The sequence below is a fragment of the Medicago sativa genome, chromosome 1, assembly GCF_051527215.1.
Source record: "Medicago sativa cultivar Bolivia chromosome 1, Bolivia_mono, whole genome shotgun sequence".
Lineage (NCBI taxonomy): Eukaryota > Viridiplantae > Streptophyta > Magnoliopsida > Fabales > Fabaceae > Medicago > Medicago sativa.
Genome location: NC_140749.1, coordinates 80,872,386 through 80,899,694, shown reverse-complemented (window position 1 = coordinate 80,899,694; position 27,309 = coordinate 80,872,386). Strand labels below are relative to the sequence as shown.

General features: G+C 34.0%; 4 protein-coding genes across 5 annotated transcripts; 2 read left to right on the top strand and 2 right to left on the bottom strand.

Moving 5' to 3' along the window:
- Positions 1–1,149: 1,149 nt before the first annotated feature.
- On the bottom strand, positions 1,150–7,516 carry LOC146958019 (Ribophorin I). The gene is made up of 9 exons (XM_085739686.1): positions 7,365–7,516; positions 7,051–7,095; positions 5,526–6,157; positions 4,774–4,921; positions 4,099–4,278; positions 3,941–4,009; positions 2,495–2,584; positions 1,483–1,631; positions 1,150–1,393 (listed from the first exon to the last, which is right to left on the bottom strand). Exons 1-8 carry the CDS (start codon positions 7,482–7,484, stop codon positions 1,506–1,508), a joined length of 1,410 nt encoding a protein of 469 aa, XP_085595812.1. The 5' UTR covers positions 7,485–7,516; the 3' UTR covers positions 1,150–1,393; positions 1,483–1,505.
- Positions 7,517–10,131: 2,615 nt separating this feature from the next.
- Positions 10,132–13,895, top strand: LOC146958018 (BTB/POZ domain-containing protein At5g03250-like). The gene is made up of 4 exons (XM_085739685.1): positions 10,132–10,299; positions 10,894–10,963; positions 11,628–12,824; positions 13,206–13,895. The coding sequence occupies exons 1-4, from the start codon at positions 10,241–10,243 to the stop codon at positions 13,716–13,718; spliced, it is 1,839 nt and encodes a 612-aa protein (XP_085595811.1). The 5' UTR covers positions 10,132–10,240; the 3' UTR covers positions 13,719–13,895.
- A 1,580-nt stretch (positions 13,896–15,475) lies between these two features.
- LOC146958017 (cytochrome C oxidase assembly protein) lies at positions 15,476–17,550 on the top strand. Its single transcript, XM_085739684.1, has 3 exons — positions 15,476–15,665; positions 16,985–17,111; positions 17,188–17,550. The coding sequence occupies exons 1-3, from the start codon at positions 15,499–15,501 to the stop codon at positions 17,263–17,265; spliced, it is 372 nt and encodes a 123-aa protein (XP_085595810.1). The 5' UTR covers positions 15,476–15,498; the 3' UTR covers positions 17,266–17,550.
- Positions 17,551–19,124: 1,574 nt separating this feature from the next.
- On the bottom strand, positions 19,125–23,792 carry LOC146958016 (E3 ubiquitin-protein ligase WAV3-like). 2 transcript variants are annotated; one of them, XM_085739683.1, is made up of 2 exons: positions 21,975–23,792; positions 19,125–21,825 (listed from the first exon to the last, which is right to left on the bottom strand). In XM_085739683.1, the coding sequence occupies exon 2, from the start codon at positions 21,494–21,496 to the stop codon at positions 19,568–19,570; it is 1,929 nt and encodes a 642-aa protein (XP_085595809.1). In that variant the 5' UTR covers positions 21,497–21,825; positions 21,975–23,792; the 3' UTR covers positions 19,125–19,567. The 2 variants fall into 2 exon arrangements, with proteins under 2 accessions (XP_085595809.1, XP_085595808.1); XM_085739682.1 differs by having other exon boundaries at positions 19,125–21,523; positions 23,315–23,792.
- Positions 23,793–27,309: the final 3,517 nt, after the last annotated feature.

Genomic DNA, 27,309 nt, shown 5'->3' with positions numbered 1-27,309 from the left:
GGGAGGGATGCGTGCTTCCTATTGGTGGAAGGAGGTAGGGCGCGTGCGTGATGGAGGTGGGGGTGTGGGAGGCGGGTGGTTCAAAGATAATATTTTTAAGAAGGTGGGAGATGGGAGGGATACTTTGTTTTGGAATGATCCGTGGTTGGAGGGTGTGCCGTTGGCGGTGCGATTCAAACGCTTGTATGATTTAAGTGTCTCTAAAAATTGCACGATTAAGGAGATGTTTGAGTTGGGTGTGGGTGAGGGAGGTAACGCGTGGAGGTGGAGAAGGAGGATGTGGGATTGGGAGGAGGAGATGGTTGGGGAGTGTAGGATATTGTTATCTAATGTTGTTTTTCAGGAATCAATTAATGACCGTTGGTGTCGGCGCCTTGACACAAATGGTGGCTACTCTGTCCGCAATGTTTATCATTTGCTTACTTCTGACGTCAAGCAGGTTGTGGATACGATGTCTGATTTAATTTGGCACACAAAGGTACCGGTAAAGGTGTCTATCTTAGCTTGGAGGCTTCTTCGCAACCGGTTGCCCACAAAAGCAAATCTGGTGACTCGTGGGATTCTTGCCCAAGAGGCGCAGATGTGCGTGGGCGGGTGTGGTGAGGTGGAAACGGCTCAACACTTATTTGTTTCTTGTAGCGTTTTTTGTGAATTATGGCATCTGGTTCGTGAGTTTACATATTTGGCTGGCGGCTCGATTAACAGACGCTCCTTTATGCAACTTCTTTGGCTCTTGTGTGTGTGGATTATGTGGACTGAACGCAATAATATGTTGTTTAATAATGAAGCGAATTCGATGAATCAACTGCTCGAAAAAGTTAAAATTAATTCATATTGTTGGTTGAAGGCTCCTAACGCAGTGTTTGTTTTAGGAAACCATAATTGGTTCACGTGCCCTCTTGCTTGTCTAGGCACGGTTTAATTTTCCTTACGTACTAATGGCTAATGAATGAGACAAAGTAGATGCTAAGGTACCAATTCCAATGCCATGGCACCAAATTGCCCCTAGGCGCAACTCTCTTTGTCGATGGCCAATCTGCGTGACTAAGTGGGAGTCAGGAAAGCAGCATGGCAAAGAGAGAAGATCATAAAAGAGATTTTTTTCTTTTCTTTCTTTTTTATTTTAGATTGTATATTGATTACCAAGTATAAAATTAAAACATTTCTAATACCTCGAAAGGAAGATCCTGTAAGCTTCTTACATCTGCCTCTATAATGATAACCACACTAACACATCCTATGTTTCTTAAATGTAAGTAATGCTTCAATGCTAGTTTAGAATCATGACATAAGATTAAATTGCCAGGGGAAAATCATACAAACAAGTAAAACTATAGCTGCTAAACTCCATACAATATTGCCAAAATGTTCGATCTGCTCAGTCCCGTGTCGCCTGCCAAACAAGCAAAAAGTTTTGAATTGCCAAGAGGGATTATTTTAATAATTAAAAAAAAGAAGTTAGAGTGAGGATTTAACACATACCTTTAAGAAAACTAGCTAGTTGTTCATGACTTGCGTATGGAAAGATCCATATGTAAATAAGTCACAGAAGCCGCAAAAAGCAGAAAAAATACAGATGCTAGCATCAATGGCTCAGCAAGCATGAATATGGGGTTAAAATTGTAGTACACCTACCCAACAACAAAATGATGGTTAGAGCATAGTCTAGAGAAGGAAATTGTTTATAGATAGGAATTAAACTAGTAAACATTGACTTAGCTTTGACAAGTTGTATGCACATATATCTTGAATAATAAATACATGATTTCGTAGCACGAAAAGAAGTATGTTATATTAGTAGTTTTGGATAGCAAAGTCTGTACTTTAGTGTGTCAATTTTCTTTTTCAGCTTCTATAAATAAATCAAAGTTCGAAGTAAATTTATACGCAAACCTTTGTTACAAAGTAGAATATGGTGAAACATTGAAGAACAATGATAGAAGAATAAAATGTCATAATGGCACATTTGAAATTGCTTTATGTTTTAAGGCATGCTAGTAAACAATAATCTAAAGCCAAACATGTCAGAAAGTAACAGATTAGACAAAATTAAATAGAGTGGAAGTAGAAAATAAGTTACAATTTATTTGAGATTTCTTTAGAACTCTACAAAAGCATTGTGTCACTCGGGTATATTTTCGAGGGGAGAAATAATACAATGAAAAGCAGAGAAAAAAAACACCTATAGATTTTTTTTACCAAACAATGATTTGTAAAGTTTTGTCTAAAACCACAAGCGAAAACAAAGCCATAATATTGTCAAACAGGATAAATTTCTGACTGCGATTAGACCTCCATCCATTTGCATACATCTGACACAGCTTAAAGGTCACATTTATTATCATTAAGAATTTACTCTTTTAAATAAATGATAAAAAGGGTATCATGAGCATTCTATAACTCGAGAATTTCAATCACATCATGACATACAAATAAACAGCATTTTTGCGTACATTCAAAACCAACTTTATAAAAGCTTGGACTTGGTTGATACCTGGAAAGGGATGTTATGCTCAGGAACAACATTTCTCTTCTCCAAAACCACCACAGTCCTTCCCACAATGTCAAGGTATGAATACTTAGTCTGCAAAAGTTCAAACATAAAACCACTTTAATCGCAGATTTTACTATGCTATAAAGATAACAAGTGAAATTCAGCATTAGCAAAAGCAAGTACACCCAGAAAAGAAAAAGAAAATATATCGCGGAAATCTGGTATATGATTTAAACATTACTTTTCCCCAATCAAAGATTACAAATTAACTAAACCACTTTTTATCTTTTCTCAATAGATAGTTGGTAGCAGTGTTTATCTGTAATTCTGAACAATCGAAACTCCTCTCAAACTAATATTGTTGTATACCATTTCTTGGACATAAAACAGATGATACAACAAACCACTTTTGATTTTCAAAAGCAGATGCAACTGCAGGTTTTCTTAGAAGCTGCTCCTAAAAGTAATCAGAATGCCTTTTTTTCCAGATTCTAATATTTCCAAGAAGTCTTCAACAAGACATTCTAACATTAATTGAAACAATTCTTTTCAGATTCTAACTCCTAAAAAATATTAAAAGTGTTTTTTTTCTTTCTGAAAGATGAGTGATCTTTTCAAGATCAGCATTACCATATTAAGGACGGCTACAATGATTTGTCATAGAAATGCATTTTCATGAGGAATAATCTTAGGTGAAGCCCTTTTGCAGCTACCTAGAAATAGTAATTTGATGCAGAGTTGCAGACTCAATGTAAGACTTAATTGCATCAATTCGCTCACAATTGTCATATCTAGTCAAAACTAAATATCTTGGGTGCCTAACAATTGACTGTGTTGACCCCAGGTTCTTTCACAGTTTCACTAACAAATGGTTTCATCTACCAACAAATACGTTAATACACAGCAAGAACAGCACTCAAGGGGTGGAAGCAGTGGCAGTGAATTCCCCATAAGCCAAAAAGATGGTCATATCCTGAATATTTTACAATTAATTTGAAGGGAAAAAAAAGTTTCTATGACATCTCTTCGGGGATATCACCTTTAGGAATATAAAATGTGACTGAAACCCACTATCATGAAAAGGTTACTTCTTTCTTTTGTTCTGATACTCTCTCTGACAGTATTCTTCATTCTATGAACAGAGCTCTACATTTTTCTCTTTCATTATTAGGAGGGGAAAAATGAAAGATATGGTGACTACTTGGCAAATGTTTTGATACATACAGAGAATATATAAGCTTATACTTGGTCCCTCCTCATTAAACAAAGAGAAATGCTATGACACAGTTGTTAAGTCATGACTGCATCTGTGACTCCATCTAAGTTTGATCAATCCCTCTAAACACTTCCCTTTCATTTAAACACTGATAAAGCTACAAATGCAATTTGTGCAGTTGAAACAAAGGCAGTGTTGAATAAGCAGTATTATCCTAAAAAAATCATTACCTCTAGATGTTGATCTACTTGAAAAGGAATCACGGCTGCAGGATCTTTGGACCCCTCTGGAAGCACAACCTAAATTAAATGATTCAAAAAGATAAACTTAGCCTCCATTATTGCATGCAAAACCAAAGGGCAACAATAACAATGCAAATCAAACCCACTTTTATAATCAACTTGTCAACCACCGTCTGAGCAAGAGGGCAACCATAAGTAAAGTTGAGGTATCTTCTGCCATCTGGAGACTCAAAAAGGAAGTCTTGTAATGGTAGTCCATAACCAAGAAGAAAGGTGGATTTCCAGCCTCCAAATAGAGGATAACGAGGTTCAAATTCAAGTTCTGACTGCAATTAATAAACATGTAAAGAAGTATGACATCAGAAAGGCTGACGGAATAAAATATAGAATATGTAAGATGCATCATTTTGTTTGTCAAGACTCCAAGACTATTGTCCTTCCTTTTGGTGAACTCTAAACTAGTAGTATAATATTTCCCCTCAAAACATTTCATTAACATAGAAACATGCCATGCAGAAACTACAAGAAATCATCACTTCCGTACATCTGCTTTTATCGGCTCACTATGGTGTGGTCAGTGTCAATGACATCCAACAGTACATAGCCATAAATCAAATAAAGATTACACTCATGTTAACAAGAATGACATTAATCTTTAGAAAGTGCTATTGGTCCCAAAAGAAAAAAGGGAGAAAAAGAAAAGAAAAGGTGCATGTGATGTTCAAGAAAGAGATGCAAGTGAATTTGAACGACTAAACTAAAGTCAGGTGGGAGGTGTGAGAAAAGGCATGTTATTTTAAACCCCAAATGATATATCTCACCTTTAGAAAATCTGTGCGTAAATGTGAAGAAGAAATATTGCCTATTTCATCCCGGTAGTATACTGAGTGAACCCTAGGGGGTAGTTTTGCAAGAAGATGTTTAAATGAAGCAACACCACTAGCACCTGATCTAGTTTGATATTCAACCCTGTCAATAGAGAAAACCCCAATTATACATGATAAAAGAAATTTCAGATGAAATGAAAAAATATTACAATAAATTCAGAAGAATTTCAAGATTATACATAAACCAAGAGATGCTATATGCTAGCCAATGTTTTATTAACCTTAACTCAGCTGGTCCATTGGAAAAGCTTAAGTCAAAGCCTAGGCCTTTTCCAAATCATGACAGTCCTAATACAAGAGTAATAACTAAAACTGGAGAACGTATTGTAGAATGATCCTTTTCTGCTATTAACTACTTTAAAAAGAACGATTGATCTATTTTGCCACCAAATGTTGCAAAACCCTACATGTTTCATTCCAAGTTGCAATGAAGCACAATTTTGATCATACATCTATTGATGAATTAGAGTACACATAAGAAAAACATCCACACAACTAGCAAATAAATATATCGAAAGGCGGGGCATGCCGCCAAATATCTAAAACTCCAACTACTTCAAGGTGCTGAAGAGATCATTTTGCAATGTAAGTAATTTTTTTTTAATACAGTTACGCATGTTGTTCCTCAAAGAACAAAATGAAGGTATGGAGCACTGAGAAGAATGGGCAAGAGATAGCAAATATACCTTGAAAAAACACCTTTGTGTCTAGCACCAGCATGAACCAGCTTATATCGCTCTGTGATTTGTAGGCTTCCCCAATGAGATATTTCAATTTCACGTTCTAGCTCCTCAACAACGGCAAAGGGATTGTTATTCTCAAAATGAACAAGTACAGGAGAATATGAATACGGTGTCTTCTCGTCATATGGCCCATATTTCAGCTCTGTACCAGCACGTTTAGTGGGCTCCACTACTGTGAATGATTCTACCCGAGCGGTTGGTGTCTTAATGAAAGTTGTTTGTTGCTTGACATGATAGGGAGACAATAATATTGCACTATCACGGAAATAAACCAACTGCGACTCTGATTGACTTATTTCTACCGGGAAAGGTTCCAGGGAATGTGTTAATATGTAAAGCACCTCAATTGTTGTCGTTCCACCTTTACTCAGTGGAGTTAACAAGGTTACAGGGAAAAATTTAGATCCATTTGGTCCATCAGGTATCTCAGCAGATTTAACATCAAGCGGAACATAAGTCTTCTTCTTCCTCTTCCCAGTAGTTGCGGCAGCTTTGAGTACTGCTAGATGTTCGGCTTCAGCAGGTGAAAAAGCAAGATGTACTTCTGAAGCAGGAGTAGTGCCTGAGTTTTCAACCTGAAATGAAAGCTCTATGAAACACAAGATCTCCCTAATTGTAGTAGATGTTTTAACAGTTAAACTCATTGAAAAGAAAGAAAACAAAAACTAAATTTAAGAGAAAAGTTTGGCCAAAACAAATACTGATTTGTTGGTTTACGAAGTTCAATAAACTGGAGCACACATGGAATGTTCAGTAGCAGAGCCTAGGGGAAAGGAACATGGGTGTCATCCCCCCCCCCCCCCCCCCCCCCCCAAATTTGTGCTTTTCTCACGTACTCAGTCATATACTTAGTTGATATTCCTAATAAAGTTGATTGAATTGTCGGACAGCCCTTTCATGTTATATATGTTTAGTTTGGTCTCCCCCCCCCACACGAATATTCTGCCCCTGCCCCAAGGAATGGCCATTCCATTCCAACTCTGTAGGAAGAGTTTTCTTACTCAGTAGAAAACAAGGCATGGAACGATGATTCCTCTCCATCTCCACTCCATACAGACAAAGAATCTCCACGTCCTCCAAGAAGGAGAGAACATCCATACATACATTCCTTACACACTGAATGAATTGTTTTTCTCTTCATAAGTAACTTCGTTAGTTATAGGTCAAATACATAGTTTTATTAGATTCAAATTGGTCTTTTATGTCAGTAAACAAGTTAGTCCATCAATTTTTTTTTTTTTTCTTTTGTAATAAATTGGTACCTTTCTCACCCAACTTTGTTCAAAAGTGCTATAATTACTTAAATACATTTTCTTCTAATTGTTTCCCAATTCAATCCTAATTTTACAGATAGATATTTCATCAACAACATTTTAAATAGAGTAATCAAAAATACTATTATGCATAAGCTAATGCTATCAAAGATTGAGTTACTCTCAAAAGAGTAACAGTGTAGAAGTTGTGTTACCTTCAATGTCAAGTACACCTTAATTATGTGAGAATTCAGATCAATCTGCATGAAATCATTAGCATATTAGTCACACAATTTGAATTAAACCCAAAATACCCTTTTAAGATACACAGTGTACTCCTCAAAAAAAAAAAATCACAAACAAAATTATGCACGAATATATGATCTATACAATATACCCATTTCCAAAGTTGAAATTTTTTCGTCTTTGTTCACAGATCTAAATCCAAAAGAGGTTCCTTTATTACGGAACGAAGAAATGAAAATTGATGTGGAAATGGATAGAAGAAGAAGAAAGGTTAGTTAATTACTCTGCGTTCGGCATTGATGATCTGAAGGTGTTGAGAAGGAGATGAATTAACAAGAATGGAGAAGTGAAGGAAGAGAAAGAGGAGTGCGATTGTGAGCAGAGGTTGTTCCATGGCGACCATTGATGGTGAAGTTGACGAAGAGAAGACTCTGTAAAAAGAACTCAACTCTCTCTAATCTCTATATACACTTCTTGGGCTTAGTTTTACAACAAAAAAAAAAAATCATGTGGAAGTTACTATCCACACCTCCCATTTTTTCAACGTTTATTTTCTAACTTATTTTGTAAAATTTGTGTTAGTTTTATTTGTTAAAAAAAATATATTGAAGTAAATAACAAATTGTATTGCATTTTTTAAAACAATGAAAATGTCAAAAATTTATTTTCGTTATTTTTTGACATGTGTGTTTTTTAACTGGTATTTTATCTCCTCTCCATTACAATGACATTGTTGACTAGTAAAATAAACACAAATTTTATAAAATAGAAATAAAAAATGTTATTACAAAGTAAATGGGCTATAGAATTCTTGTCAATTCAAATGTTTTGGTTGAGTTTTCTTCATTTCTAATTTCCTCCAGTAAAAATCTCTCCAGTCTTCTGCAGTGACACAATCTGCACCACTAATTGTCTTCTCTCTCTTATTCTCAACATTTAAAATTCTCACATGCATTAATTATTAATGGACTAAATTTCACTGGACTCTCATGTGACTGGAGGGGATCCAAACCCTTTTGAGGTAAACGTATAAATATATAATGAAAATTGAAAAGTGATCCAAAATGATAATTATAAAAGATTTCGACCAAATTTGAAATTTTAAAACATGAAAATAGGGATTTTTTTTGTCAAGTAGTAGCCTAGTACTAGTAGTTAGAACTTCACATTTTTTAAGTGAATAAGTGGGGAGTCAAAGGCCTCTACATATATCACGTCATATCCCTGTCAATTGAGTTATGCTCACGGAGACAATATGAAAATAAGAATCTATTGAAAATCTTAAAATTTTAAGGACCAATTTGGCCACTTTGAACCTTTATAGGGATCATTTTTTTTTGGAAATTTATAGGTACCAATTCGCAAGTTTTTTAAAAATTATATAACCAACTTGCATAATTTAAAAGAGTTGTAAGGACCAATTTCACATTGTATAGTGTAAGAAAGGAAATTCAGAATCTTAGTTTTTATATGATACTTGAAATTTGGTAACCAAAAAAAAATATGATACTTGAAATTTTCTTAATTTAGTTTTGATAACATACTTCATGAAATCTCTTCATTATAAAAAAATTCTTCAAACTTATCATCCAAAGAATGAAAAATAGTATACCAACTTCTCTCATTTAAATACTGTTCTAATGATATTGATCATATATTTCTTCACTAAAAAAATAGTATATCCCCGTTCTAGTTAGAGTAAAATTATAATTTTTTTCATGCTAAAGTTGCCTTCTTGAAGTCCATGTCTAGACTAAGCATTCTTTTATAAAAGAATTGTTGGCATCTTTCTTAATATGGGAGGAAGCCTTTTGGCGTCAACGAGTATAAGATTTTTTGAATAAGAGAAGGTTTTTGAAATGTTAAAGGTGATTAGAAACTTATTGGCATTTGCTCTTGGGGTGCCAAGATGGTATTCAATGTTTGAGATTATGGCTTTTGTTGATGTTTTTATTTTCATGTTTAGGAGCATCTCAGCAAGGATCAAATGGAAATGTTTGTGATGATAATTTGAGGCATTTGATAGACTCGAAAAGTGCCTATCTCTTATGTTTTCCGCAATGATTTTTTTTTTTTGAAAAAAAAAAAATCTGGACTTTATATGTTCGTGTATGTGTTATGGACTTTATATGCAATGGTATGAGCTAACATGGTGTAATTAAAAAAAATCTGGACTATGAACCACATCCAGAAGTAGAATTTTTTTTAAACGACAAAACTCATACATATTAAGCACCGAGAAGTGAAAAATTACGGGTTCGAATCCACATCTCAAACATCAATCAATATTTATATTTTGGTCAAGCATCACTCTGTTCTCAAACATCAGTTTAGTACATATTCAAACATTGCAAACAATTAGGATTTCGTATGTAAGACCATCCGCAAACATCACACTAAATAGGCTCTTCAATTAAATAGAAAATTTGGATGTCTATGGAAAATGGTGACTATCTGATGAGATCAAGAGTTTATTGAGCATGTGGAAGGAATCCTATAAGAAATTCACAATCACATGGCAAGAAGCTTTCGTTGGCTGATTATTGTTGAATAAAACAACCATTAAAAGTCTAATTTTCTCTATTTTAATAAGTAATTTTCGTTTTAATTTTAGGTGGATTTTTAGATGGTCTTTTGTATTCTCCTAGAAGCCTCTTCAAATGCTTCAAAGTGGCTAGTGGGAATTTTAATCATGTTAGTGCCTATTTTCTAGGTAATAAACATGCACTTATCATTGTATTTGCTTCAAAATTGCAATATTTTGTCAAAAGATCAAGTTTCCACGACATCAATGCATAGTAATTAAGTTTAATGTTTAATTTTATTTAAAAAAGTTATTAATCAAAGAACGTGAAAAGAAATAAATAAATTGTGGTAACAATTTGAATAGAGAATCATTCTACACTACAAGAACAGAACTGCCACATGTAATGTAAGAGTTGCAACCTATTCTTCTTCCTAGATTTCCCCTCCTTTAGACTCGGGATACTATTTACGTGTTTCATTCACATTTCACACTTCTCAAATTATTGCATCTGAGTTGAGACAAAAATCTCATAAGACAATAACTAACAATTTTGTTGTATTGTAGTCATCACCCTCTTTTTTAACTTTAAAGGGAACACTTTAACGTTTGATGTTTTAATTTAATCAACAAACATGGCTTGCATGAAACTTGGATCCAAGTCTGAAATATTTTACCTCTATGGCCAAAGTTGGTTAGTTCTTTCTTTTGCTATTACTCTTTCATTAAACCACCATATACAATTCATTGATGTCATTAATTTTTGTTCTTTCACGTCTATGTTGTTGTCAGTTGTCATAACATGTTCCTTTCTCATCCTTTACTCGTTACATGTTTTTTTTTTTTTTGACAGTAACTCGTTACATGTTTGAAATGCCAATATGATGAAACACGGTGATTTTTTTATACTCTAAAGCTTAGTTTTGTTAAAATATTGAATGATAGTAAGTAGTCGTAATTTTGCAAAAGCTATTGTAGCTTCAACAAAATCACGGTGCCACCGTGATTTTGTCAAACTCGTTGCTCATTCAAACATACACCTATACGAATTATTGTAATTGAAGTGAGTCTTTCGATTCTAGTCCATGCTAGATTGCTACCATGAAGAAAGAAAAAAAAATGTTTAATTCTGCATGTTGGTCAATTAAATTCACAATCTGAAAGTTACGAATTATTTTAATTGCATTACATTATACTATTCAACACATAATTCACCATTTTTTATGAGTGAAATATCATTTTGTTGTATGATCATTAACATTGTTGTATGTTAAATCTCCATCTCTAGGCTCTGCTCTACTGGACTTCCAAGTGATGTTATTATTGAAATTGGTGATGCATCCTTCCATCTCCACAAGGTATATATGTTTTCATTACTCACACAAGACCGTTAATGCATATTTTGATTGACACTGAGTTAGGCAAAATCATGGTGATAGATATCGACAAAAGTTACACTTTAACAAAATCATAGAGTTGATGTGATTTCGTCAAACTCAACATAATTCTGAACTTCTTCAACAAATCTTCTTAAACTTTAAGATTCTTAGTTTCATGATTCCTATTATTAAAAATTGTGCTACTAATTATTTTCTTAAAGTCTTGGAAAATAGAGAAACAAATTTCAATACATGCTCCTAAGTCCTAATGATAGAAAAGGAAATAGATATATTTGACACCTAGGGAAAAAAAATTCTTATTAATTTTTCAAGTCGTCTTGATGGAGAAAAAAGTTTCTCATGATTGTAACGTTTAATAAATGTACCACCGACACTTCAAATCGAAAGTGTATTTCGTGTCCGACGCCAACACAAATATTACATTCAATTACTTTCATTTTTTCAAATTACTATCATAGTCGATGGGAGAGTGCTTGGTTTTCGTGTTTGCACTTCAGCTTAATACATAAAATATCAAGAGTATCTCATACATATGTTTTGTCCTTGCTTGTTAGTTGTTGTTACTTGTCATATATGTTGCATTTTTTGTTAGACCCTTAATTTCTTGTTGCATTATTACCAGTTTCCACTGATATCAAGAAGTAAAGAACTGGAACGTTTCATGAAAGATATACCAAGTGACAGTGAGAAGTCAATTTTGGAACTACATGATCTACCAGGAGGAGCCAAAGCCTTTCTCCTTATTGCTAGGTTCTGTTATGGTGTCAAAATGGAACTAACTCCATCAAATGTAGTTCCTCTAAGATGTGCAGCCGAGTTTCTACAAATGAGTGAAGATTATGGAGAAGGAAACCTAATCATACAAACTGAAAATTTCCTTAACCACATATTTGGTCACTGGACAGACACACTCAAGGCACTCAAAACATGTGAAGAGGTTTTACCTTTAGCTGAAGAGCTTCACATAACTTCAAGATGCATACATTCTTTGGTTTTGAAAGCTGCAGATCCAACTTTGGCTATCTTACCTCTCTCCGGTCCAAGTTCTGTTCAAAGTCCAGATAATTCAGAAATGTGGAATGGAATATCCATGAGCCTAACATCAAAGGAAACCGGTGAAGATTGGTGGTTTGACGATGTTTCTTCACTTAGTTTACCTTTGTATAAAAGGTTCATGCAAGGTGCTATTGCTAGACACATGAAACCAAGGAGAGTTTCTGGATCACTTGTTTACTACGTAAAAAAACACATACCTTCTTTGTCAAGTTTTCAAAATGGAAACTCGTCAAAATCAAATCTTTCTGAAGCTGATCAAAGGAATTTGATTGAAGAAATAACTGAGTTGCTTCCAAATGAAAAGGGTGTAACACCAACTAAATTTTTGCTTAAGAGTTTAAGAACAGCTATGGCTTTATATGCAAGCTCTTCTTGTTGTGCAAGCTTGGAGAAAAGAATTGGTTTTCAATTAGATGAAGCTGATCTTGAAGATCTTTTGATTCCTAACATTGGTTACTCAATGGAGACAATTCATGATATTGATTGTGTTCAGAGAATGCTTGATCATTTCATGATTGTTGATGATGATGCTGATTCTACATCTAATAATGATATTGTTGAGGAAGAGAGACGCATTGTCGCAAATTGTCAACGTGCTATTCCAATGACAAAAGTTGCTGATTTGATGGATAGTTACTTAGCTGAAGTAGCACCTGATGTCAACTTGAAATTTCCAAAATTTCAGTCACTTGCTGCTGTTATTCCTGATTGTGCTAGGACCTTGGATGATGGTATTTACCGTGCAATTGATATCTACCTCAAGGTACACAAATAAACACTTCATTTGCTTACTTTCTCTATATGCTTAATAGTAAATATGTTGCAAATAAGATCTCTACACCTCTGTCAGTTTTATGGTGCAGTCCGTCATAAACCATTAGATTAAGAGAACTCTCAATTTAAGAGTCTATGGTTGGTGCTCTAAATCTAACGGTTTACAACCGACTGAACTATAAAACCAACAATAGAGGATCAAATTAATATTTGTCTCGTAAAAGTTAAAGATATTTGCTCTTTTATTTAGTACACATGTTTCATAGGTAATTTTATATAAACCTCTCTAGAAGTTTTTTTTTTTTTGTTGACAAAAAACCACTTTAGAAGTTGATATCTTTAGACACTAATGGAAAATTATGAATTTCAGAGCCATGCATGGATGACAGAATCTGAGAAGGAACAAATTTGCAGGCTGATGAATTGCCAGAAACTCTCATTGGAAGCAAGCACACACGCTGCTCAAAACGAAAGGCTGCCACTTCGTGTTGTTGTCCAAGTTTTGTTCTTCGAACAACTCAAGCTACGCACATCTGTTGCTGGTTGGTTCTTTGCTTCTGACACTCTTGAAAACTCAACAACCTTGAGTGGAAACCTTGCTCTGCTAAGAAATGATGGAAACACAACACATAACAACCCTGTTGTAGCTTTTGATCACATGAAAGATAGAGTTTCTGAGCTTGAGAAAGAGTGTCTGAGCATGAAACAAGATTTGGAGAAAATGATGAAGTCTAAGGGAAGTTGGAACATGCTCTTGAAGAAATTAGGATGCAGGTTAATTCCTAAGCCATCTAATCCTAAGGCTTCAAAGCCATGCAGGAAGTCCAAAATAGCACCAGCTGCAGTAACTGAGTTGGAAGAAAATGTTGTGGCAGTTAACTGATCAGAGACATGATGAAGTTGGAGTTATTGAAATGCTTTTTTTTCTTTAAAATTCTAAGTTTCATTTGCCTATTTTCTCGAAGTAATAATGTAACTAAATAATTAATAGTTGCTTCCTTTATGCTACTTGGATTGTTTGTTAGAATTGTGATGATGTTCAAGTTTTTGTTTGGTGAAAGGATTTCTTGCGTCAAGTGTTAAGATGTTACATCCTCTAATATTTACAACTTGTCAAACAAATTTTCATATGTTTACAATCAAGTTTGGCTTAATGCTTTTAATTTTTATCCAATGTTTAAATGCAACATATCATTCTATATCTTTTTTTAAGGCCATAGTAAAATGCCCCATCAAATTGTACAATATGAAACTAAAACCAGTTTTGCCTCTAAATATGCCCCATCAATTTGGCATAACCCACTTTTGGTAAGTTTTATCATGCTACATCAATTTTAAGCAAACTTAACATATTTCTACTCTAAATGATACACAACCAACTAAAAACTTAAAATGGACATAGAGATGCTATGTATCATGAAAATATTTTCTCACAATACTTCATAATTGTGAATAAGCAGGGAACAATTATCTTCCTAACTTGGCATTGTAACTACAAAAACATCCAAATTCTTAAGTCCTTGTCACAAATTCCATATATAAATACATAACATAGAGCTTCATATTAGTTGAAATAATACAAATAACTAAAGTTCAACCAACAGAGTTCACAAGAATATGGATAGCACTTGGATGACAAATGTACAAAAAAACAAAAAACCTTATAAAAGAGAAAGAAGAAAGTCACTTGTGACATTGTGGTTGGTCAATATCACCAATATCACCAACCATAATGTCACCTGAGTGCTACCCTTTAAGTTAGTATCCGAATAAAAATATAATAATAATAAGATTAAACACGAGAATGATATTTTTTTAAATATATTTTCAAGATCCTTGTGTTATATTTTTTATTAAATTGGGGAAGAGAGAACTCGTGATTATTTAAAGTGACACTAATAGTCGATTTATAAAATTTTGTTCGTCACAATATAGGAAACTACAATATACTCCTTCTAACCACATTTATAAACAACTTTCACTTTTTCAGATTCATTAAATAAGTGACGTATCTAGACTATATTATATTTCTGATACATCAATTATTTAATTAATTAAAAAATAAAAATTGCTTATAAATGTGAGAGGAATGGTATTAATTTATTCATTATATTTTAAACATTTATAATTTTTTAGCGAAAAACTAACTCGTACTTAACACGGGTCATTCACGCCCATAAGAAGATAAGATAATATAAAAAAAAGAAAAACTTCAATAAGCAGCTCAATCTGAAGCGTTGAATAAATTAATATTATATCAATATATCAATGGCTGTAAATGGAAGTTGAATTATTGATCCATGGTGGATCATTTGAGGCATTCCTCCATCGTCCTTCTCTCATCCACCACCGCTCTCTCTCTCTCTCTCTCTCTCTCTCTCTCTGCGTTTGTTTGTTGGTTGCTGTGAGTTTCTTTCTTTCTTTCTTTTTGTTTTTGCAAAACAAGTTTTTGTATGGAAAATCTATCAATTTTGATTTTGTTTACTGTGTGATTCAGCTTTGTTCTGTTTAATTTGTATAACCTCTATTTTACTCTATTTGTGTGTTTTGCACGTTACATGTTTGATAAAATGCGTGTATGAAATGGTGATAGTGTTTTAATGAATTTCATGCTTTTTCCCCAATTCTGTAGTTGAAAGAAGCCACTTTTGTGTGATCAATCAATGACTACAATTCAGAGTCAGGCTGGAAAAGAAAGTTCTACAGTTGAAAAAACAGCTTCCACTTTCAAAAGATGGGGCAGAAAAGGCCCTTTTCTTAGATATGGTCTTCCTATGATCTCTCTTACTGTTTTTGGTGCTCTTGGTCTTGGCCATCTTTTGCAAGGCAGGTTAGTTAGTTAGTTAGTTAGTCAATTTACGCCTTTTCATCGGTTATTGTATTTTATCATTGAATTGCTGGATAGTGCCTGTGGTTTTGGACTTTCGGTTTATTTTAGAACACTTTTATTGTATGTCAAATGTCTACCGTTTGGACTGATCATGTGATTTCACTGGGTTAGGTGTTGCAGAGGGTTTCCCGTCTGCACCCCATTTGCTTAAAAAAAAATCACCGAGTTGCTACTTTCATTTTGTTGATTACTAGTTTTGATGCTTATGTTAATATGATAGAAGATTCGAACTATGTTTGATAATTAAGGGTCCAACCCCTCGAAAGTGAGCTACTCAATTTAGAGGGTAAAGTAAAGAGATTAATATCAATCATTAATGAATTAATAAGCAGTTTAGATTAATTGTACTTGCCTAACAAATGATCATGTTATATGGTAGGTTATTGTCAAAAATGTTATATGGTAGGAGTCTGGCTAAACGATATATGCATAACTAATCAACATTGACACTTGCTTTGCCACTTAATTTTGCTAATCACAAGTTTTAAGGCTTATGTTATTCGGTAGGAATCTGAATATGTTTGTGAATCAAAAACAAGTTACATATGATATGATACAATACAGGGGGAGAAAAAGAACAAACAAACTGAGTTAACGAATGATTAGATATACAGTTATCTTTAAAGCAACTTATAGCATGTTCAGAATCACAGTTGAAATTCATTCCCCGTTTAGTACCCCACATCTCGAAGGCGTAGCTGCGTGTTCACCACATGTTACAACTGCAGAAAAAAAGATTTTCTAAACGTGCTTAAAATCCTTGTATTGTTAATGTTTCGAAGTTGGTTTGTGAATTGAACAATGGGGAGAGGGAGGGATAACAGACGGAATAAATGAAAATAAGAGGGACAAAGCTTAGCCTGAACAGCAGGGAGTTGTTTTATATTTTTCTTGAACATGCAAGTCTATTTTACTACAAGCTCTGTTTGGTATTGACTACCAAGTTGTATATGTTGTATCTTTGGATTGACAGTGAGTTTGATGAAATTACGGTGTGTCATTGTGATTTAGTAAAGCTATATTTTGAAACTTTAACAAAATCAAGGTGCCACTGTTATTTTGCATAACGTACCTCTAATTCAAACATGTACTATATAGTCGATCTAAGATTATATGACTGCAATAGGAGCAGGACATAGTTTGACTTTGCTTGTGTATAGGGATATATGAAGTAACTTTTATGTTTAACCAAATCCTTTATTTTTATCTTGTTTTACCCCGTCCTTCTTCTGATGTGCAATGCATCTGTGTCTTCCCAGCAAGGACATTTCAAGGGTAAAAGATGATAAGGAATGGGAAATAATTGAAGCAAGAAAAGCACTGTCTAGAACAGGACCAGTAAATGCATACAAGCCAAAGAAGATTTCATTGGACGATGAGCTAAAGGTTTGTTTTCCCTGTCATTAGCAATTTAATGTAATCATGATGATCCATAATTTAATTTTTATTTGTTGTTGGATAGGCTTTGCAACAAAAAGTGGACATTAATGACTACGAGTTCAAGAAAATTCCAAAACCAAATGAAGACAGGCGAGTCTAGACTTAGAAAAAACTTGTCAGAATTTCTCACATACCAAGCTAAATTCAAATTTGAAGGAGTTATGAGCCAGTTCATCTTGCAGATGAATTTATCGTTGTGCTTCTTTAGTGTTTTGACTTTTGAATATCTCACTGTCGTTATGGGAGAGGTAGTTGGGATAAATTGTCTCCATGTCTGTAGAAATTTTGGGTATCAAGGATTTTTAAGTACTGTAAGGTGAACAGTAGAAGGTACATATTTGGTTCTACTTTAATAATGGTGAATAAAATAGTAAGTGTTTCTTCACTTTCTTGTCATGTTTTTGGTTTGTCTTTTACCCTTCTTGCAGTGATTCATATTGACTGTCATAACAATAACAATAGCGTAATGCTAATGAAGCCACTTTTGCTGTCACAACTACACGCATGGCTCATTTCAGTGTTGTGTCAAGAAACATTTCTTGCAGCATTATTCCAAATGATAGCAGAAACAGTGGTTTTGGTGAAGGTTGTGTGTGTAAGTGAGTAGGACAGTGGTGATAACATATAAATTGGCGTATTAAAGATGTGAGCATCTTTGTCAAACTCTGCAAGGAAACTCGGAAACAAATTTTCTGAACTCTTTCAAATTAAAATAAGCTCTTACAATCTGACAAAATTGGTAAACTCTTGATTTTACTAGCGAGTAATTTACAATTCAACTTTGGTTTTGCCTAATGGTGTCTTGTTGCAAATTATAAGTACACTAAATGTAAATGAACATCAGAGGAAAACAACCTTGTGTGGTGAAGTGAATCACTTCAAGTGATGATCAATTCATATACATTACATATAAGATTAGACAAAATTGCAATCGTTTAGCATGGTGCAAAAGAACAACCCAAAAATGACATGATTGAGTAGAACAGAATGGACCACACCAACACAGGGGCTCCCTGGATTTGGTCATCTGTGACTTTGTTCACGTGTGACTTGCATGATATCAGTCACACGTGACTTGCATAATTTCCCTAACAACAAACAACCTATGAAGCTATAAACAACCTCGAGTGCTGTGTTCAGAAAACAAAAACAAAAAAAAGTTCTTAGGATCAATGAGGGTAAACATAGAAATATGCATCTCAGTGTAAAATAAAGTTTTTCTTTATTCTTTCTTAATTTTATGAAGTCAAAACTATGATCTATGTTACTGTAATTTTAACTGTTTTAAATAAAATCAATAATTAACAGTTTATTTAAGCGTGGTAATCTTCCTTCTACCATTTGTAGAGCACAGTAGTAGCCTCTCAGTGTCAACTCTAACAATGTGGCTTCATATTTTTGAACATTTCAAGTGTATCAATCATAGTTTAGGTGAGTTGTGTTGTATATTTAGGGGGTGGGAAAGTGAGGCTTGCTTGTCCACAAATATAAGTTTCACATCGTGTAGTAGAGCTGTAAAAACTTTTAACAGTTGGCTGCATGAATTTTGAAGAAGAATGCTGTTCACACATGGTGTTTGGCTGAAAAACACCAGTAATTTACCAATATAACTTCATCGGCAGTTAACTGCCGATGGATTTTAACCGGCGACAGTTAACCGCCGATGGGCATTTACGTCCCTTTCTGGTGTGTTTCAGCCTTATCACATGTGTATACAGCAATTTTCAATTTTGAAACTATTATTACTATAAAAATAAGGGTAATTATTTTAAAATCTATCAACAGTTATTAGAAGTTGTGATGGATCAAAAACACATTTGGACTGTTCAATACACATGTATGATCATTCATCTAACAACTGCTTAATACCATTCCTCTGGCATACCAGAGAGAGATTGGTGGAAAACCTTTCACAAGCATTTGCTGAATCAAAACACAAAATACTGAATAACAAACAACTTGTTAAAGAATTGAAAACATATATTATACTGAAGAGATCATCCCAACCATTTGCACAATTACAAACTTTATACCCCAGGTGTCCCAGAATTAATAACAAAAAAAGAAGCATTCTTCTTTATGTACACCACCTCCCAAAAAAACAACATAATCAGTGGAAAGAGAAGTGAAGACAAAAGAAAAACCTTAAACCCCCCAAAATAGAAGAAACATAATGTAGTAAATTCCTATCTACTCCCCTTTTCTCCATTGATTGTAACCCCCTCCACCATTTCCTCACCTTTTATTCATTTATACATAATATTAAACAAAATCACAGCTCAAAGTAATCTTTGTTTATCCCCCCGTCCGTTTACCGCCTTTCTCCGGGTAATTATAAGCAAAAAAGAGAAAATCACTGCAAAGGTTAATTTGAAGATGATTTTCACAGAATCCCTGATGGATTACCTTGGGCTTGGTTGTGATCTGTATGACAAAAGTGGCTGAAGAAGCCTCTGACCCGATGGACTACCTAGTAACATGGCTTGAGATCGAGTAAGCATCTCAACCATCGATGGTGTCTGATACGCTTGAACAAGACTTGAACTATCGGTGGAATCGCCTCTTGCAGTTGCTCTTTGCCACGAGTGTGAACTCAAACCGGAGAGTATATATGCTCTCCCAGATGCTTCATACACATGCCTACTCGCCATCCGTTCTTGCATTTCCTTGAGTTCAGCATCCAATGCAACACAAAGGCGGTCGTGAGATTTAGCTGATACGGTCTCCGAAAGCATCTTCCGACAGTTTTCGAGAATGAATACTGCTCCAGCGAGGTCTCCCTTTTCAGCTGCGGTCCGTGCATGTGCCATTGCCTCGGCAGCTTGGAGCCTGTTGCGTTGTCTGTCCACTTCAAGAGACATTACAACCTGCCTTGCTATTTCGGGCCTCTCAACCTTTACTTCCTCACTTTCCAATGTTGATGTCTCTTGAGTCAAGGGATCTTTGTAAACACATTTGACCTTTATCAATGATGTTTCATTGACGGACGTAGCTGGAACATTAACCGAAACTAGAAAATCCCTCTCTTCATCAGCATACAAGTCCCCAACGTCGATCACTCCTTTGCGTCTATCAGCCATCAAACGACTCGGGTAACTTCCTGCTTTAAGTGAAACAAGACCGAGATCAGGTTGTATACACTCGATTGCCACTTGCAACTCTTGAATAACAACACTTAGTAGTCCTCCGATGCATTGTGCAAATGCATCCTGCAACACAGCTTCAGTTTCAATGAACGAAAACGTGCCGCCGGAGATCTCTGAAATTGAGTGCATTGATGAAGCATCATGGTCTGCACCAAATCCAAAAGCATGCACAGGAATTTGAAATCCTGAATTATCGCGACCACTGATGGAAGTAGGCAAAAGCAAATGATAATTTGGTTGAGGTTGGTCATTTCCAGTGCCCCCAACAGTGTAATTATCCTGTCCATCTGACAGTAGAATAATACTCGCAACTGGATTCTTTTCTTTTCGGTCTTCCATTATCTTAGCACCTTTTCTCAGCCCTTCGGCAATATTGGTACCACCATTTGCAACCAAAGAATTAACAGCTTGCAATGCCTGCTGCCGCCCAGAATCAGTCATCTTACACAGCGGAAAGAGACGGCGTGCTGTGGAAGAGAAAGCAATAACAGAAAGCCGGTCATTAGTGCCTAGGTTCTGGATAACAAATCCCATCGCCCTTTTTAGTAGTGCAAGCTTAGTTCCCGCCATGCTACCACTGACATCAAGCACAGTGACCAAGTCAACCGGGGCACGTGGAGTTGATGAAATCTGTGTAAAGCTAGCCTGATTTCTGGCAAGGTTTTGTTTTTTGGCAGCAGAAGCAGCTGCAGCGGTAGCTTTGAGATGAACCAAAACTGTGAAGTTAGAATAAGTATTGGACCTTGGAGCAGAAGACACTTCAGGGTACGTTTTAATCTCCATTGCTCGAACAGCATCGGTATCTTCGGCACTCTTAGTGCAAGTACCTCTCTCAGAAATCGCATGTTGGTGATTTAAGGATTCATCATCATTAAATATGCCTGGTTCAGAAGCCTGATAAAGTGGCACAATATGCCGCCTGTTCAAATCTCGGCGAGGATGAGGGAGAGGTAGGCGGTGGACCACAGCCATCAAAGCGTCATTTTGTGGCCAATTTATTGGACTTGGTGTTACTCTGCCTTGGATAGGAGCTAAGCTGGAACCCGACAAAGGTATTTCCTTCCACTTTGCTCGGCACACTGGACATACTTGGTTCCCATGTTTCACATTTGAAGCAATGCAATGGAAATGGAAGGAATGTGAACATTCTGCGGTGAATATAGCTTGGCCGGATCCTTGCTTCATTTTGGTTAAGCATATTGCGCAAGTTTGCTGAAAAGTTGAACATCAGAAGCTTGTTAGACCATGTATACTTTAGTGCAAATTATTTTACAGTTGTTCTGCTTCATACAAAGAAAGAAAATTCTCAAACATACAACATTTGGTAAACAAACACAAGTTTTAAACATGCAAGAGTAATTCATTTATAATATTTATTATCAAGAAATAATTCATCAATACTGATAAACCAACCAAGCTATTCTAAGTTCTAACAAGGCAAATAACAAGTTGCTTTAAAATATCCAGTGAAGGCTTAAGTACTTAACTATCAATTTTGGTATTTATAATACTCCCTCCGGTCACTATTATAAGCAAATTTCTACTTTTTAGATTCATTCAATAAAAGATGTATGTGGTCTATATTGTAGACCATATACATCATTTATTGAATGAACCTAAAAAGTCAAAATTTGCTTATAATAGTGACCGGAGGGAGTACTACTTTTCAATTTTGCCATTTTGCCAACTGAAGGCTCAAGCACTTAACTATCAATTATTAAGATCTCCAATAAACAATAAGCTTTTTTTTTTTCCACATGGTGAGATTAGCATGATGGAAAAAAAAAAATCTAATCCTCTAGTCTAGTCAAATAATTTGAATATTCAACAAATCAGTTCTATCCTAGTCCTCAAAAACTGTTAATACGACTTGACTAAATAAACATGCCAACTAATGTATCATACTGATCTCATGATTGCTTATATAAAATAAATGGGTAATGTTAACCAGTGCCCACTGGGGGCAGTGGTTAAGGAGTCAAATATAGTAAATATTACATTGGAAATTGTGCTGTCAACTCTTTAAAAACATAAAAAGTGTTACTTTCATTTTAAAATTTTCTTTTTTTAGTTTCCTTAACCAGTGGGCACTGGTTAACATGACCCAAAATAAATAAACAAATAAAAACATTGATCAACATATAGAAAGGAAAATAAGGAGGAAACAAAAATCTTATCCAGAAGATGTGGCAATAAAGCAAGAAGGAAACAATAATACCAACTTAGGCATATTAAATTCACAATTGATGGCACAAAACATCAAAATCAAAATTGTAAAAAGTCAATAAAAACATAACTCTATCAACTACCTAGTTGTAACACAATCGAAAGAGACAAAGGAAACAAAATCATTAGATGAAATTAAACTGGTAAAACAGTGTTATTTTGTCCATGAAAACAACCCCACTTCCGATTTGAATATGACTCATCTAGTACACACTAATTAAAAAATATATAAGTTAATGTAATTTAATTTTCTCAATGTAATAAAAAAAAAAAAAACAAAGTAACTGTATTCCACAGGCACAGACCGTCCTTTATGAGAAATTGTTGATTCAAGGCAATAAAAATGTCATTGAAAATTAAAATCTAAGTTAATTAATTGAAGGAGTATTTAGGAATATTATTTGTTAAAAATTGTTTATATTTTAGACCATCAAACATTAATTCTTTTCTTATAGTAGTACAATTGAGTCCTTGAATATTCAAACTCATTTCATATGACTAAACTTCCTCCCAAACTATTCAAATATGACTAAACTTCCTCCCAAACTATTCAAATAATTTAACAACTAACTCAAACATTAATTATAAATCAGGAAACAAATTGCACATTTTTAGCAAAAAAATAAATAAATATTCTAACTAACTAAAAAATTTCTATTATGGTTAAAAAATTTAACCAAAAACCACAGTAATGTTTACCATTTTGAACATTCATACAACATGAAGATTCTACTAGATAACAAACAAAGCAAACATATTTAGAGACAGAACACAAACCTTGGAAGATTTACTGCTACTTTTGGAAAGTTTCAAACCATGAAAAGAAGACACTGGAGTGGTTGGTTGAGAAGAACCCTTGTCCCAGTTCACCGGTGAGAGAAGAGCAGCATCAGATAATCTCTCAGAAACCACCGTAGAAGGTGGAAAATCATCATCTAACGTTCTAGGAACAAACATGCAAAGATTAAGACCAAGAGCAACCTTTGCTTTCTTCCATTTACTTCCCATTGTTGTTGTACAAAGATCTCAACGACCCAGAAAGCAAAAGCTTGTTAACAATGGTTGTTGAAGAAAACCCAGATCTCAAATGGTAAAAAGCTTCGAGCTTTGCAAAGAGAAGTTGGAATAATAGAGAGAGAAGAAATGGGGTTTTATGAAAAGTAGTAACAAAGCACGAAAATCGAGGTAGAGAGATTGTTTTTTTTTCTCTCTTTCTTTCTTCAGCTTATGAAAATGAAAATGAAAATGAAGAAGTATTAGTACTAATACTCATTAATTGTTTTATACTATGTTGTTGTTGCTATTGATGTTGTTTTTGTTGACAATGTTGTTTGGCGGCCATGGACTTGGACAATGGTTAAGGATGTTGTGTTGTGTGTTGAGTGAGGATTTTGACCTGTTATTTTAGGGGGGGTCCTTTTTTAAGAGGAGAGGGTAAAAGTTAGTGTGGAAAATGATTTTGAATTGAAAAATAAATTAATAAAAAAAGCACGTTTGGGTTGAATGGGCGAAAAAGTTGGATGCTTTATTATCCTCTTTACTTGTATCATATCATCGTGTCTGCATTTCCTTTATTATTATTCTCCTTTTTTTTGTATCATATCATATCATCATGTATTTTTTTGATTCAGATTATTGTTATGCATCACTCACAAATTTGCTATGAGAAGTAAATACTCTCTCCGGTCTTATTTACAAGAGACAATTTACTTTTTAGATACATTAAATAATTTATGTATTTGGTTTAGGTTCTTGACTAGATACATACATTATTCAATGTATCTAAAAAGTCAACTTTATCTTGTAAATAGGACCGGAGGGAGTATCATTTTATGATTTTTGAAAATTTGTAAATATAAAGTGACATTTAATATGATATAGAGGGTGCAGATGTAAGGCTTAATTACACCCGGAGTCCTTTAAGTTTGAGGTTTGTAGTAGATTAGTAATTTAAGTTATTTTGGTTGCACATAAGTCCTTTAATTTTGAGGTTTATTTGGTTTTAAGTTATTTTGGTCACACATAAGTCCTTTAAGTTTGTAAATGTTTTCGATTTAGTGATTCAGCCACATCATATGTTTGGTTAATATAAGAACTAAATTGAAAACGTTTACAAACTTAAAAGGACTTGTGTGTGACCAAAATAACTTAAAACAAATCTGGTACAAACCACAAACTTAAATAACTTATGTGAGAACAAAATAAAATAATTTAAAAGATCAATTTATTACAAACCTCAAACTTAAAAGTCTTCTGATGTAATTTATCCTAGATATAATGGTGTCTCGTTTGCACCAACTTGAATTTGTTTCTAGCGTCTCCATTTTCTGTGCAAAGTCAATATCACCATGAATTAATACTAATAGTTTATTCCGGTTATTACATGAAACCTGATATAAAAATAGTAGGTAGCAGCAATTTTAATGTAAGGCCACCACGACTTATTAGGCATCGCAATTTTTTGACTATTTGTTATGGATCTATTTGGTACGGTTTATAAAAAACATCTGATATTCTTGGACAAAAAAAATCTGATATTTATTAATTCAGAAATTAATTTTTTTAGTCAACAAAAAAAATCAGAAATTAGTTTTAAATATTTTTAAAATATTTGGGTTTATTTATCATAATCAATTTTTTTCAAATAAAATTGTTACTCGAAGAGTATTGGGAGGGTGGTTCGAGGAGAGTATTGGGAGGAAGTTTAGGCGTCTGTTTGATTTGACGGAGAATAAGTCGATTACGGTGGCAGTGATGTGTGATTTGGGTTTGGGAGGATGACGGGTAAGTTGGCAGTGGCAGCGTAGGTTGTGGGCGTGGGAGGAGGAGATGTTAGGGGAGTGTAGGATTTTATTTCATGACATTTCTCTGCATCATGATTTTTCAGACCATTTATCTAGGAAATTATTTATTTAATTCTTTAAAATTGAAATTTTAATCACAAATTTTATGATAAAGTTAAAAAACTATTTTTCGACGAATGAAAACATAAAAACTATTTTTCAACGGCTTAAAAATATGATACATTTAATATTGTATTTTTTTTAATATAAAAAGGAAATAAAAAGAAACAATTAGGCGTGAAAATAGAGAAACATGATCCTTTTAAACTCTTATCAACAAGAATACTACTACTAGCATAAATAAGTTATATCATAACAAACGGGAAACCAACATCATGGCCTTTAAGTGTTAGGGCCTCAACACAAGAGTTTGCTTCATAGTGAATGTGTTTAAATTAAATAGTTCAACTTGAAAGATGAATATGAGTGAGGACATCATAAATGAGAGGTTGAAGATCGATTATGAATCATATTGAGGACATTTGTTAAATCAACTTCTAGGATGGCATAAGTCAACTTTATTTCTCTACCCATTTAAACATAAAAAGAGTCATCCATAACTTGGAAAAGGGACATTTTCTACTCCAAAACTACATAAAAAGAGTCATTTATAAAATGACCATGATGACCTCTATTGAGGCACAAGCTGACTTCCATGAATGTAAGAGCCATCAATGTTAATTTTGACAACGTAAGGAGGAGGTTTTTATCCTTGAGTATTGTGTCTACGTATAATCTCATCTTGAGGTGTAAATATATCTTCTTTCCGATCTTATGAGCCATGTTAACCACCTTGAACGTAATTTAGTTAGCAAGTTCATTCTCTCTGTGGAGGGGGCTAAGTTAGTTATTCCTGCCTTTACAAAGAGTCTAAATTGACACACCAAAAGAAAGTAGAAGAATTGACGTTGCTAGTTCCATTGTTCTTTGTTGTCATGTTCCATTCAAGTCATGCATGTAAGCTGAAGCTAATGAATTTAACCTAGTTGTCTTCAATGATGAATCGATTCAATATTGTTTAACATCCTCGCAATCTTGAAGCATGTGCATGATGGTTTTACATTGAGACCGACACCCGTGGGAACATGTTATCAATAAACCATGAACCAAGTTCTACAGATAAATTGTTCGTTTTTCAAATCAATCAATTTCTTATGCTTTTCATCAAAAATAAAAAGTTTCGAGAAATCCTTTGGTGCACCAAAGGGCTACCAGATTAGTGCCAAGAACATTTGTTTGCTCAATGTCGAGACTCTAACTCTATTTTTTCAATTAAATCCCACATTGCTTAATGCATGTAAACGAATGTTTATAAAACACAAGAAAATGTGAGATTTTCGTAAGTATAACTCATATGATAAAACACTTCATATATATATATATATATATATATATATATATATATATATATATATATATATATATATACATATATATATTTGATAAGTTAATTAAGCGAATAAGTCTGTTAGTTTGAACTTGCAATATCTCATTTCTCAATATACTTAGCTTATGTGAGTTTTATTTCTAGATACTTTAAAAAAAATAATGAGAATCCTGATAAAAAAAATCATTGAATTTTAAAAGTTTAACTTTTTTTATTGACGAATTTAAAAGTTTAACATTAGTTTTATTGAATTAATTCTCCAACTATGATATTTGAATTTTGAACATCCTTATTTTCAAACACTAATTCAACATTTTCTTTTTCTTCTATATCTCTCTTTTCTCATCATAGCATCAACATATCACATTTTTTATTTCTTTCTCTCTCAATAAGTGAATATGGTGTATCAATGTCTATGAAACATTTTTCTTAATTATATTCAATTGATTAATTTTTGTATGCTACATAATTATTTTTTGGGAAATGTTAACAAGTGCTCTTGGGGCACTTATTAAGAAGTTTAAAAAGAAAATTTTATCTTG